The sequence below is a fragment of the Fistularia commersonii genome, chromosome 12 (genome assembly GCF_037954325.1).
Source record: "Fistularia commersonii isolate RoL2024-O1a breed Wild chromosome 12, RoL_Fcom_v1.0, whole genome shotgun sequence".
In the NCBI taxonomy this organism is placed as follows: domain Eukaryota; kingdom Metazoa; phylum Chordata; class Actinopteri; order Syngnathiformes; family Fistulariidae; genus Fistularia; species Fistularia commersonii.
Window position 1 is genome coordinate 15111257 of NC_141295.1, and position 13200 is coordinate 15124456.

The 13200-nt window shown below is 40.2% G+C and overlaps 1 protein-coding gene across 5 annotated transcripts in view; it reads right to left on the bottom strand.

Annotated features, from left to right (window-relative positions):
* The window catches only part of inpp4b (inositol polyphosphate-4-phosphatase type II B), a 164383-nt gene that overhangs the window by 45191 nt on the left and 105992 nt on the right, over positions 1 to 13200 (bottom strand). For all 5 annotated transcript variants that reach the window (XM_086157338.1, XM_086157337.1, XM_086157339.1 and 2 more), the window contains one exon: positions 7067 to 7197. In XM_086157338.1, coding sequence (XP_086013464.1) covers positions 7067 to 7197 — 131 coding nt within the window. The remainder of the gene's footprint in view (positions 1 to 7066; positions 7198 to 13200) is intronic.

The window sequence follows — 13200 nt, forward strand, 5'->3', positions numbered from 1 at the left end:
CTTTGGTTTTTTCCACAGAAAATACTTCCCTTGGGGCAATTAAAAGACTCGATATCCATTTAATGAAAACATGGGGATAAAAGGAAATATTAGGCCGAATTTAAAACTCATTTCAGCAAGTGGCTAAAGAAATATCTTCGGTTCAGATTCAATTATACATTTTAAGTGGGGTATCATGACTAAATTGGCTCGGTGCTCTACTTATAGCAGCAGCGAAGAGGCAAATAAAGCAGTCAGTGGTACATAGTGAATTTTAAAGCGGAAAAAAATAAAGCATTGAAAGAAGTGTGGCGTTCTGGGGAAAGCAAAAAAAAAAAAAAAAACAAATTTAAACACAATCTATCATCTGTAATTGCAGGGAAAGAGAGGACTGTGGTCAAACAGGTTAAATATCTGAATTCTATTACTCATGTCAGTTCAAGAAAGAATCACCAGTAGATCAGAGAGATGCATCTCTCAAATAAAATCTTTCAATAGACTGCCTGGAACAGCCCGTGATGTGTGTGTTTGTGTGTGTGTGTGTGTGTGTGTGTGTGTGTGTGTGTGTGTGTGTGTGTGCATAATCCTTTAAGCACTGGATTTCATGCCCTTTGCAGCGAGAGTCCAATTAAAAATTTATCTTAACAATAGTCTTTGTTTGTGACTCAGATTTGAGCCGAAAAAAAATATAAAAATCACAATCTCGCACTCGTGACATCGGCCGCTCGAATCTCGACGATGTGAATAGAGCTTAGATGAGGCTGAGGCTTTCAAGAACAATCGAGCCACAGAAGCAATTTTGAAGTGCGGCGATGTTTGCCGGTGGGTATATTTTCCTCCAGTAAACACATTCACAGGTACAGAGGACCGAACGCGGGAACGCAAATCTTTTAATCTACTTTGTCATTGAAACTTTTGATTAAATTATCTTTTTTTTTTTTTTCCCAATTTGAATATCACACTGAAGCTGTGAAGCAAAGTGAGGTCAGTGGAACGTCTCCGCGCTAAAGAGACATTCGGGCTCAAGGCGTCTTCGAGGAGACGGATGATATAAATGTGGGATTGAATTCAAAAATAGAACGAGAGCCGCATCGGTTCTTTTTAATAATTGTTGCCGTTTTATAACAATTGTTGCGTCAGACGAGAGCGACGCTACTTTTTCATTTCAAAAGCTGCAACTCCATCGGTGCGGAGAAACGCCGCCACTCCTTGAGACTCTATTAGATGTGTCATTTGAATATGTCGCCGACCCCCTGAGCTGCTCGTGCAAAATACTTCCCCTCACATTTCTTGCTTCCTCAAGTTCGAGCCACCGCCGCTGGTCAGTGGGAACCTAGTATTGGCTGGAGAGATCTAAAAGATAAAAACAGCTAATAGAGCTAGTGACCGTTGTTGGTTGGATGAATTAGGCCCATCAAGGTCCCATCTGTTTGCCCAGGTGGTCAGCCGGTGAGACAGAAGGGCTGAACGCCAGCGCAACACCAACATCTGGTCTCTAACTCTGCTTTTAATCTGTCATCTCTTTGCACTTTGACACTTTTCTGCTCTTGTCTCTGCGTGCCTTCAGGAGGGCGACGCTGCAATATACCGTTTATGAGCGCTTGTCTGGAGAGGACAAGCTGAGAAGAAAACAAGCGAACGCACACCCCCGAAAAAAAACAAAAACAAAACGGGAACGCCAACTCCAGCAGGCCATAAAAGAGGGTCTCTTAAAAGCGTTCTGTCTGATCAGTTTAAGTCTGCTTAAACATCTTAAGGGTTTTATCCCGTGGCCCCATGGTGCTGAGAGAAGAGTCTGCCTTTTTGTTTTTAATCAGTCCATTGTTGGATCTGAGCAGACATACGGCCCGAGGATTGAGGACTATGTGAATAGGAGCAGGGAGAGAAAATGCGCGTTTAGAACCGCTTGTGAATTTAGTTGACAATTTCATTTTTTCACTCTCTATTCCGCTTATCCTGCACTCAGGGTTGCTGTCGTTGTGCTGGAGGTGGGGATCTGCCTGGACCAGTTGCGTACAGTACATCTATTCACCGTCCCAGTCTGGGGATTTTAGGGGCTCCGATGAACCTCCTGCATTTTTGTTTTTTGCGGTAGAAGACCCACACAGACACGGGGAGAGCATGCGGGCTCCACGAGTGATGGCCCGCTGCTGGGGGACCTTCCTGCAGTAAGGCAGAAACACTGAGGAAAGGAAATATTGGTTGAAAACAGAAGAAACAATTCAAAAGAAAAGGAAAAAAAGACTAAAATAGAGAGTCCACATTCCTTCTCCCACCGGGCTCACAGGAGGAAAAGCAGGCCAAGCAGCAGTGTTCCAGCTTTCTGGCAAAAAACTGCCCTCTATTGATTTAGGGGTGCGCTTAAATGACCTACAAATCGTGTTTGTAACTGATCGTTGTTTTAAGACGCTCGCCTATGTAAGAAATTTATTTTAATAATCGCCACGGGGACAAGAAAATAGCAAATATCCGTGCATCGCAGAGCTGGAAACCCGGAGTCAACACACGGGCGACACAAGCCAAGTAACACAGATATTCCAGAAGCGGGCCATTTGTCTTGCTATCTTTACAATAACTAGCTGTGATACAGTCTTAAAGATACATTGCGGTACCTTAATCTATATTACATAGCGCTGGGATTTAAGCTTTTATCCTATAAATGGAGTTAAGAGTGATTGACGGATTTGTGCGAAGAAGTGCCAGCGGTATTGTCCGACAAACACTGGGCTAATGGGATTAAGGCAGTGCCGCTGGTAAACAATGGGGGAGGGGGTGATTTATCTCTGAAAGGGACGCGGATATTACAGCATCTGAAGTTCCTGAGTCAAAATTGACAAAACGGAATTCCACCGATTAGGGGTTCAATGCTGTGACGTCTTTCAAAAGCTCCCCCTTGGTTAGTCAAAATAGATTAAAAACTAAATTAAAAAAAAAAAAAAAAATACGAGACAAAGATGTGACCCATGAAACGGACACGGATCTGCGATTCTTCCTTTGAGCGTGAACATTCTCCTGAATTGCAGTTGACCGTAAAATTATCCATGCGTTGCATTCAACCTCTAATTGATATAAATGCACAAATAATCCAATTTAGGGATCCATGAGCCATGTTTAAATGAGAGAAACTCATTCTGAGAAGATTATTAAATATGTATAAAATATTAATTCCATTCTGCGGGCCGTGTATTTCACATGCTCGTATCTTTCATCCCTCCGCCGTCTTATGGACGCTTGGCCGAAATTACCGCTGAAAAGTAAGGCGTTGACGTGTTGCTACCAAGGATTAATTTGTATAAAGACAAACTACACGGGCTGAGGTGCCCGAAGTTATTTAAAACTGATCTTCTTTTCATTAATGGGACTCTTAATTGTCACCATTTCTTTAATTTTAGTCATTATCTTCTCATTTTCTCCTCTTTCTTTGCTCATGCACTACTTCACGCCTTGTCCTCTCTCTGACTCCTTTTTTTTGTCTTCGCCCTCCATTTTTCTTTAATTACGGGTATCAATAATTAATCTGCAGCAGCTTGCCCACACAAATTGTTTAGCATCATCTGTCATCATATTAACTTAATGCAGAACTAGATTAGGATGGCGAGTCAGGCGTCGATTCCTCCGTGTATCGCAGCATCTGCGCCGCACAAGGGACTTGTCAGGAAGTATAATGACCAACACCGTATTATTCATTTCCCTCCTTCCCGACCGCTTCCCGCCGAGCCCGAGCAAACAGCCCGGCCACATCGTCGCTTATCAGCCGAGGAGCAAAAAGCGGCGTGCTAATATCTCATTATGGGGATGAGAGTAAACTGGAATAAAAGTAATTGCTCGCCATAATGGTCATATGCCCAGAGTGACATAATTATACTCAGAGGAAGATTATCAAGGCAGAAAGAACCCAGTTTGGTATTATTGGTCAGTCGGAGCTATTATTAATTACTGTTACTCCTGCTGTAATATCTAACATCTTGAGTCTGTTTGCAGCCCAGCACAGCAAAGCACCGGTGCCGCAGCTTCAGACACATGCAGTTATCATTTTCCCGCACACTTGTTTGAATAGCAAATGTAATTCCCATCTGTTCACCCGTGGGTGTGTTGGTCATAAAACACAATGAGGTTAGCCGGGATGTTCACACACTCCTAATCTTGGCGCGGTGAAAGGCACGGGCTTATTTTAATTGCTTTTTTTTTTTTTGAAAAGACAGTTCCGAACATTAAGATAGCCACATGTGCACGGTGCACCACCTGAGCGACACACATATGAAATAAAAAAAATATCAAAATCATGACGGTGCAGTCGCACATCCGAACCCCGCTTCTCTTGTGTAATGCATTGCTTCTGTTTTACTTCTTTTTACACCCGAAGCTCAGTTGTTTGGTCTGACGGATGAACAAATATACACTCATTATCTATTTAATACTCACTGAGCTTCACACAACTCAGAGAAATGCTGCACGCCTTTACACATAGCACTCTAACCTCATTGATTATTCACATATTTTTTGATGTTAATAAATGCCCTTCCACGCTGATAGCCTCCTTCTGAAACCCCTGAATAATACCATCCTTTTCCGAAGTTATATTCATCGTGTTTTTGTTGTGTCCTTTCATGATTTAACTGAAAATCAAGCCTTAAACTCAATTGCCGGGAGGTATTTAAACATTTGTTGTACACTCGATCGACCAGGATGGTTTTAACAGTATTTAAAATATACATTTTAAAAATTGACAAAAATTGCTTCTTAAAAAAAAAAAAAAAAGTTTGTCCCAATTGCAAATATTATACATTATTAAATGTCATCCATCCATATCTCAGGGTCACGGGGATGCTGGATCTTGGGCGAGTGGCGGGGGTTCACCCTGGATCGGCCGCCGGTCGATCGCAGGACCACATATCGAGACAAACGACCGTTCGATCTCTCGTTCACTCTTACGGGCTATTTTCCCACTTTTTTAGCAATCAAACTTCTGCATGTTTTTCGACTGCGGGAGGAAACCCACGCACACACGGGGAGAACGTGCACACGCGACACATAAAAGACCCCCTGTGGGAATCGAACCACGATCTTTCGTGCTGTGCGGCTAACCACCGCACCGCCGTGCCGCCCTATTAAATATTATATTATATATGTATTTTTAAACTCATGCCATGAGCTATTATGATTTTGGGGGGCGGGGAGGAGGAGGACAAGGTTGGCATAGACGAAATCTCTTCACAATTCGGCTAGCGACTATTTGTAAACACAGCACCTAATGAGCCCCCCGGCGTCTTGGAGGGAGTCGATCGCCTTGACCGAGGAAACGCCGCGGGAGACCGATTGAGTGGCCAGCCGGAATGATAGTTTTGTTTTCAGTGCACGAGATAGCACGGCGGTTAGTTTTAACCACAAACCCACACCTCTGTGGTATTCTCAACATACTTACACAGTGAAGAGCAAAACACAACCAAAACACATAGAGAGTAATTATAACCCACGATCCTCCGCGTGGTTTATGTGTCTGGAGGTTCTCAAACATCCAGGTTATGGTGAATTCATGTTGAAATCTGCTTGTCGTGGCAACTGGACCTGAATTTTTGCACTTGCGGACTCTGCGTTCCTCCTACACCTGAAGGGCAAGGGCCATTCTTTTGAAGACAACAATGTCCGTATTCTGGCCAGAGAAGACAGATGGTTCGAGAGAGGAGTCAAAAAAAGCCATCTTTGTCAAAGCAGAAAAAACATCTCTGAACAGAGGAGGGGCTCAGGCACAACCTCAAACGTAAAACGCCGTATTGGGATCGATACCAAGACGGACCGGGCCCATCTGCACCTCACGAACAACCAGGAAAGGTTCACCACCAACAGTGATTCACATTTGATCCAACAGGTTTCACTCCTTTGTCTAACTTTACTTTTTCCAATCCAGGTAATCCCCAAATCTTTCTCTTTTGTCCCCAGCATATGTACAGGACTGTCTCAGAAAATTAGAATATTGTGATAAAGTTCTTTATCTTCTGTAATGCAATTAAAAAAACAAAAATTACTTTTTCATGATACTTTTTCCATTATTTTGAGATAGGATTTTTGAGTTTACTCAAGATCTTAGCCATAATCAGCAATATTAAAATAATAAAAGGCTTGCAATATTTCAGTTGATTTGTAATGAATCCAGAATGTTTGACATTTTTGTTTTTGTAATTGCATTACAGAAGATAAAGAACTTTATCCCGACATTCTAATTTCAATATTTTAATATTCTAGGACCTAGACCCGCCAAAAACCCGAGCAGTTATATTCAGATACTCATTAGAACTGAGGAGGCCCCTGGGATAAGGGCTGAAACGTCTTAACCCTCATATTATGTTAAGGGTCAATTTGACCCTTAACATAATATGAGGGTTAAAGTGAAGAAACTCAAGTCCAGTTGCCATGACAGGAAGATTTCTAAAAGAATTTTTATATAAGCATATATGATGTTTCTTTAAGGTTGTGCTAATTAAAAACTAGAATATGTGCACAAAAACACTGGCTGTTCCAATGCAGTGCGTGTGGTCTTCTTCCTTTTTGATAATGAAACCAAGCAAAGGCAGCACATGTTCTGCAATATCGCTAAAGCAATATTATCGGTGACATTCTTAAGCAGGCTCAGCTTTTCTTCTCAGAGGGTTCAAGTCCAACGCAAAATGCTGTAATTGCTTTCCGTGTTCATGCCAGGGCTCGCTCATGTTTAAAAAAATAATTCTCCAAATGCAGAATATTGATGTTTGTCAACGGGATGCAGGGCTAGTTTTTTTTAATCTTAATTTTTTCACCTGGCAGTTATTCAAATCATTTTTTTTGGAGTGCGACACAAATATTTTGATTTAATAAAACACAAAAAAGAACACAGAAACACACATTTCAACTGGCCCTGATGAAAAGCCTTTGTTGCTGTGGAAACTCATTCCGCTTGATCTTAACAGAGATTTATTTTGTAGTTTAATGTATGCAAACTGCTTCTGTATGTATATTTGCAGAAAAATGGAGCATCTGCAACTCAATGCAAAAAGGAAGACATTCAAGAGCAAGAGAAGAGATATAGAGACTGAAAATAAAATTGCTGTCATACCGGTAATCTTTTCCAGCTCAGCCAAAGTCTCCTGGTAAGAGCTGATTATTCCGCCGTATCGTGTTATCACCTCCTTTCTCAGGTTGTCCCAATGAGGAGAGAGCTCCCCCAGCTCCCTCAGATCTTGCATCCTACAATAAAAGCACACGTCCGTAAGGACCTTTCATGGATTTATGGACGGATCAAAAACGACGTGCACAAATCTGAGTTCTTGCTGTTTGCCTTTACTGGCAGTTAGAACTCTTACATAATAATTGAAAATATAAATAAATGTATTTAGCACAAATTAATTAGGGGTGACAAACGACCAAATTTCCATACCTCTTTGAAATTAATCAACTTTATTAATATTCAAACATTGGAAAGTGTATCCAACAAAAAAAAAAAAAATCACAGATATAAGCTTAAACATACAGGACTGTCTCAGAAAATTAGAATATTGTGATATAGTTCTTTATCTTCTGTAATGCAATAAAAAAAAAGTCATATATTCTGGATTCATTACAAATCAACTGAAATATTACAAGCCTTTTATTATTTCAATATTGCTGATTATGGCTTACATCTTGAGAAAACTCAAAAATCCTATCTCAAAATATTAGAATATCACGAAAAAGTAATTTTTGTTTTTTTTAAATTGCATCACAGAAGATAAAGAACTTTATAACAATAGTATAATTTTCTGAGACAGTCCCATACATATGCTGGGGACAAAAGAGAAATATATACAGCCCTGTACAGCACAGGATTGTACAAGACACACATTCCCAAAAAGTGATATTCTTGAAGGGCCTCTTCGGTGCTGGATACACACATCCAAGGACCTTGAGTCAGTGAGGGATGCTTCTCACTTATTCTCTGCCCTGAAAACACCTCTTCAACTCCACAAGTAATTTCATTGGCTTTAAGTAAAACATCTATAACAAACATACTATCAGTTGAGTGATGGCTTTTTATTCTTTTATCCCGATTTTACTGCATGTAAAAGGCAAAAATCTCCCGGACCCTGCATGTGTGTGTGTCTGTGTGTGTGTGTGTGTGTGTGCGTGCGTGTGTGTGTTCACATGCAAGCGTGCATACATGTCAGTGTTAATAGAGGGTGATACCCTATGAGGGAAAATGGGCTCTTTGATGGGTTTTTCATTTGCATCTCAAAGGCAACATCAGATGGACACATATCATTCAGAAAGCAGCCTCTCAACACCTATTGAAACGTAATTGCGGTGATATTATATAAATTAGAGGTTGACAGGGTTTGGGTATACTCTTCAAGAAACAAATACACAATCACGCGTGTTGTTTTCATGCTAACAAGCCAATTTTCAGTGATTATGCCTCATACATTTGGTATACTATACATCTACAAACATAAAAGGGTGAGTGTATAAATGATCATTGGTTGGACTCATTGCAAAGACCTGGGATCATTTTGTGTGAATTCATAATGAGGTAGTTCTACCTTGTTTGTGACAGGCGATGGCCTCGCCAGACAGGTTATATCCCAGTGGGTCAACTATTTTTAAATTATTTGGAAGTACGTATATGCGTAGTGGAGTTTGACAGAAATGACATCTGATAAAAAGAGAGATGCTTCTGGAAAAAAAAAAAAAAAAAGGATTGATGATTGATGATGACATCCAAGGTCAGAGTAACCAGCGTATTTTCAGAGCTGTCTCACACAGATGAAATATTAAAAAGGAATTTCTGTAACTTTTCTCAGACAGGTGTTCAAAAATTAAAAAACGGACTAATTTCTGCAGGCAAAAAAAATCTAATAAAATGGGATTTTTAAAGATAAGAGGAAAATGTATTTTCTCATTCTTCCCAAATAGCAACAAATGCCTGTAGGGGTAATGGATGACACAGACTGAGTTTTTCATCTCTGGAATTCTTAAAATGCTTGAAAAAAAAAAACATATTTCCCGGGACGCGAGGTACTGCGCGCAGTGTTACTGTCAGTATGCCGAGCGGGCGGTTGTCAGTGAGTTTTCCCGGCTTCTGATGAAGACAACTCCACACTTCACCCCACTTTCAATCAAATACATTGTTTCCCATCATTTAGCGTGAAGTATGGGCCATACCATGAAGTGTCCATCGTAAGTAATCAAGGTTTAACGAGAAAATATCAGAGGACCCAAGATTGCTTCATTTCTTCAATGGATGACAACAATTTACTATCATCTATCTCCTCTAACTATACCTCTTGGCCTTTGTTACATGCGAAACGCATAGACGCAACACGCCGTAGGCTTTGGAGAGAAGAAAAAGTAAGGAATAATGGATTATATTGCCAAGAAATATATCTGATCACCAAATAAGAGTGATAAAGCTGTGAAATGGTGGAGGGCGAGATATAATATTACCTCCTTAATCACAGTACTATTGTTAGGAAAGAGTAAAGGTGTGATTGGGAGAAAGCAGAGAATGGACTGATTCAGTCTGTCCATGTAATATAAGGGCACGATGTCAGCGGGGTTCCCTGATTGTAGGTTGGACGCACGCAATTAAATGCATGAAAACTATGCCTGGGTAAACAGTTTGGCCCCCAAACTGAAAATAGTTTTATTAGAAAAAGAAATTCGGCGTCCGTTAATATCATAAACATGGAATCAGTCCAATGTAACGAGGTTTAAATGAGCCGGGCTCATAACACTGTACTGCTAATCAAATGACTATAGAAATTCCTTTTAGACAGTGTTAATTAATCACTGTGACACAATATAAGACTTTTGCAGATATTAGTCATCTTTATTGACTTGGTTATTGGTAATTTTGGAGGAAGGGATATTAAGGAATACAGTTTATCTTCTTCATATTTTTTTTATTGGTGTTATTAAACGTCAATAAAGCAACCTTTGAAAACAAACCATTAAAAAAGGGGTGTTAAAATGTACACCAGTGGACAGCTGGGTTAACAGAATCTATTTCCCGCCTGTCACTTGGGGCGGCTTTGTTTCACGGTATTTTAAACATTTTTTCCTTTCACCAACCCATGGACAGAGCTCCATAAATTGTGGAAAAAGGACAGGCGCCCACCATAAAAATAGAGAAAAAATATAACAACTGGAAAATGGTGAGTAATTGCATATCGCATCGGCGTCGCTATATGATCTTGACACACGTTCACACTTCTGGCACTTATTAATCAGCAATGACGGGGGACATGTTTTCTTCCTCATTAATAAGAAAGCAGATAGGGCCTAATGAATTGGATTTAATTGACACCCACACACACGCATTCTTTATCTTTAACTGCACACTCTCAAGAGAAGTCACGGGTTCTTAACCGTAGGAAGGAGAGAAGATCCAGCTCGCTCCGCGCTTGCAGAATTAGATTAGAACATGACTGTATACATCAGAGTCAACAAACACAAGGGTGAAACATCTAAGATTATCGGAGAAGGGGAAAAGCAAACCGAGCCGCCCACTTGCCACCGCCGCTGCGGTAACAAGTTTGTGGCTCAAACCGAAGCATTAAAAAAACCCCACGCTACAGGAGGCACGGGTGCGAGGCCGGCTGATGGAATCGGTTAAATGCAGAGGAGGTGGGGAAAAAAACATTTTTCTTATATTTTCCGAACACCATTAAGGACGAGGGGCTTGAGTGACCGGGCTAACGGTAAACAACATACGATTGAAAAGGAGGCAATGATCTCATTCATTCACGCATCACATAGAGACGTGACCGTGGACATAAATGTCAAAAATTTATTCCGTTAATGTTGTGCAAGTGTGTTGCTTTAATTTGGAAAAAAGTGTTTTTTTTTTTTTTTGATGCATGCATGTATATCTATGATGTGGTTGTGTGAACTGAGACGTTTGATGCTGGCCAGTCGACCCCTGGAAATGTCAGCTATCGCCAAAAAAGAGAAATTGATGCGTCTTAAACAAGACATGGACCGCTACATATTTATTTACAGGCTAAGGTAGAGCGCTGTATGAGGATTAAAATTTGAATCGTCACAATGTCACCAAACATGAGGAAGGATTCAAAGACTTGTCAGATATTTGAAGGTAGTCAGATATTCTGCTGGCAAACCGCAAAACCAACAAGGGTATTTTTATAAAGCTTTGCCCACCAAGAAATGCAGCTTTCAAGGCAACTTACGACATATCCTACAAAATCGCCAGAAAAAGTAAGCTTTTTTCACACGGACAGTTTACTAAGGAGTGTTTATTGAATTCTGCAGCAATAATATGCTATCGTATAACACAATAAAAAGCCCTTTTTGCTTTTTGTATGAAGTTAAACAATTTCATGTCTTTAGCATGGGCATTTTACATTTTGCTTTTTTTATCCAGCCCGCCAAACCACTGTCTTTGAATATTTTAAGTATTTTCAATCAATATTGAATTTAGAAACCCCTTTTTTTAAATTTTGTATGGATATTACATAAAAAATAATGTCAGTATATTTATAAAATCATTCATGATTTTAAGGTTGAAATAAAATGCCCAAAAAATTGAATATTTAAATTGCAACTTTCATTTTGTGCAATTTACATGATACCTAGTTGGCCTGCGCATGAAAATTTAATCAGAAATGTAGCCCACTAGCCATAATAATTGCCCAGCCCTGGGCTAGACTGATATAATGATTGATTTTGTTTGTATTATTTCTTATTTTATTATTCTGATAACCAGTAGCAGCTAATCAGGATATGTAATTCACTGCCTTTTACAACGGGGCAGAATTAACCTAGTCCAAAGCGGCAACTACTGCGCCGCCGTTGTAGAAATACTTCATTTATATCTTTGTATTTGGGAACACACATTGCATTAAGAGGCTTGATAGAAGTGTTGGTTATTAACAGTAACTTGGTTTGTTGTTTAATCTCTGCAAACTTCTTCTATATGTATCGCTGCTTCAAAGAATAGCATCTGTAGGGTGTTGCAGAACATGCCAGACTGATGCGCTGTGGGCATCAACATTTTACAAACACCAGATCTCCAATGCATTTCGTCCAATTTTGGTATGGAGGCGGAAGCGCCACTGTGCCGCTCAATAAATAAACAACTACATAAAATTATTATTGTTTTGCAGCCCGCTGTGTGTTCATATAGATATAATGTTTAATAAATATCCCATCCTTTTCTCCTTGGATTCAAACAATTAGTCGACACTACAAATATCTTTCTGTTTCAAGTTGAACTGAAATTACATTTACCCAATCGACAATACCGGCAATAATATCAGCGTGCATCTTGGGGGAAAAAAGGATTGCGATTTTCTATCAAAACAAAGAAAAAAGTATATAGGGAAATATAAAGTGGCGGCGTAAAAAGGGATTCTGTAGGTTCGTGCCATGGCGCTGAATGTTTTTTGCTGGCAGGGCTGGTTTGCTCAGAGCGACTAACTTGAGAAGACTTTAGCAGAAAAACCAATGCCGGTTAGCTCGTCAGAAATTACTAAATTAAAATTTAGGAGCGCCATAATAAAATCAAGTTGTGCGCATCAAGCATATAAGATCCCTCGTGGATTGTCAGAGATTAAAACTGCCTATTTTAGTCATAATTCAATATAAACATTGCAGCAGTAATAACAGATGTTTACTTAAATCTCCCTTTGGGCAGATTTTGGGCAAACATTGACAGCACAGAGCAGCTGCGTCACAGTCGTATTGGAATTGAGTTGCAGGAGGGATGTTGTCGCGTTTAAAAAAAAGCGAACGCAACATTGGTCCTTTCACTAAAACGCCACCTGGCTTCGTGCGGTTTAACCTGGAGATCAGGATCCAAGGTGAGTGCTGACCCGGACTTTTAAATTACTCTTTTAATACCGAATCATCGGGTGCTGGGGGGGTAAAGTCCTTCAGTAAAACCCCATGTATTTATATGTATACATACATACACAAATAGATATGTGCTATATATCTATACATATATTCTTCCAGCTGTTCCTCGCAGGGGTGACAACGGTGAATGATTTGCCTTCGTCAAACCCTGGACTCTGCATCTTCTTCTCTCGCACCGACTAACTTCATGTCCTCTTTCACTCCATCCATAAATCTCCCCTCCGGTCTTCCTCCAGGCTTCCCGCATGGCAGTTCCAGCCTCAGCATCCTTCCACCCAGATTTTCACTATTGCTCCTCTATATGTGTCCAAACTATCTCAGTCTGGCCTCTCAGACTTT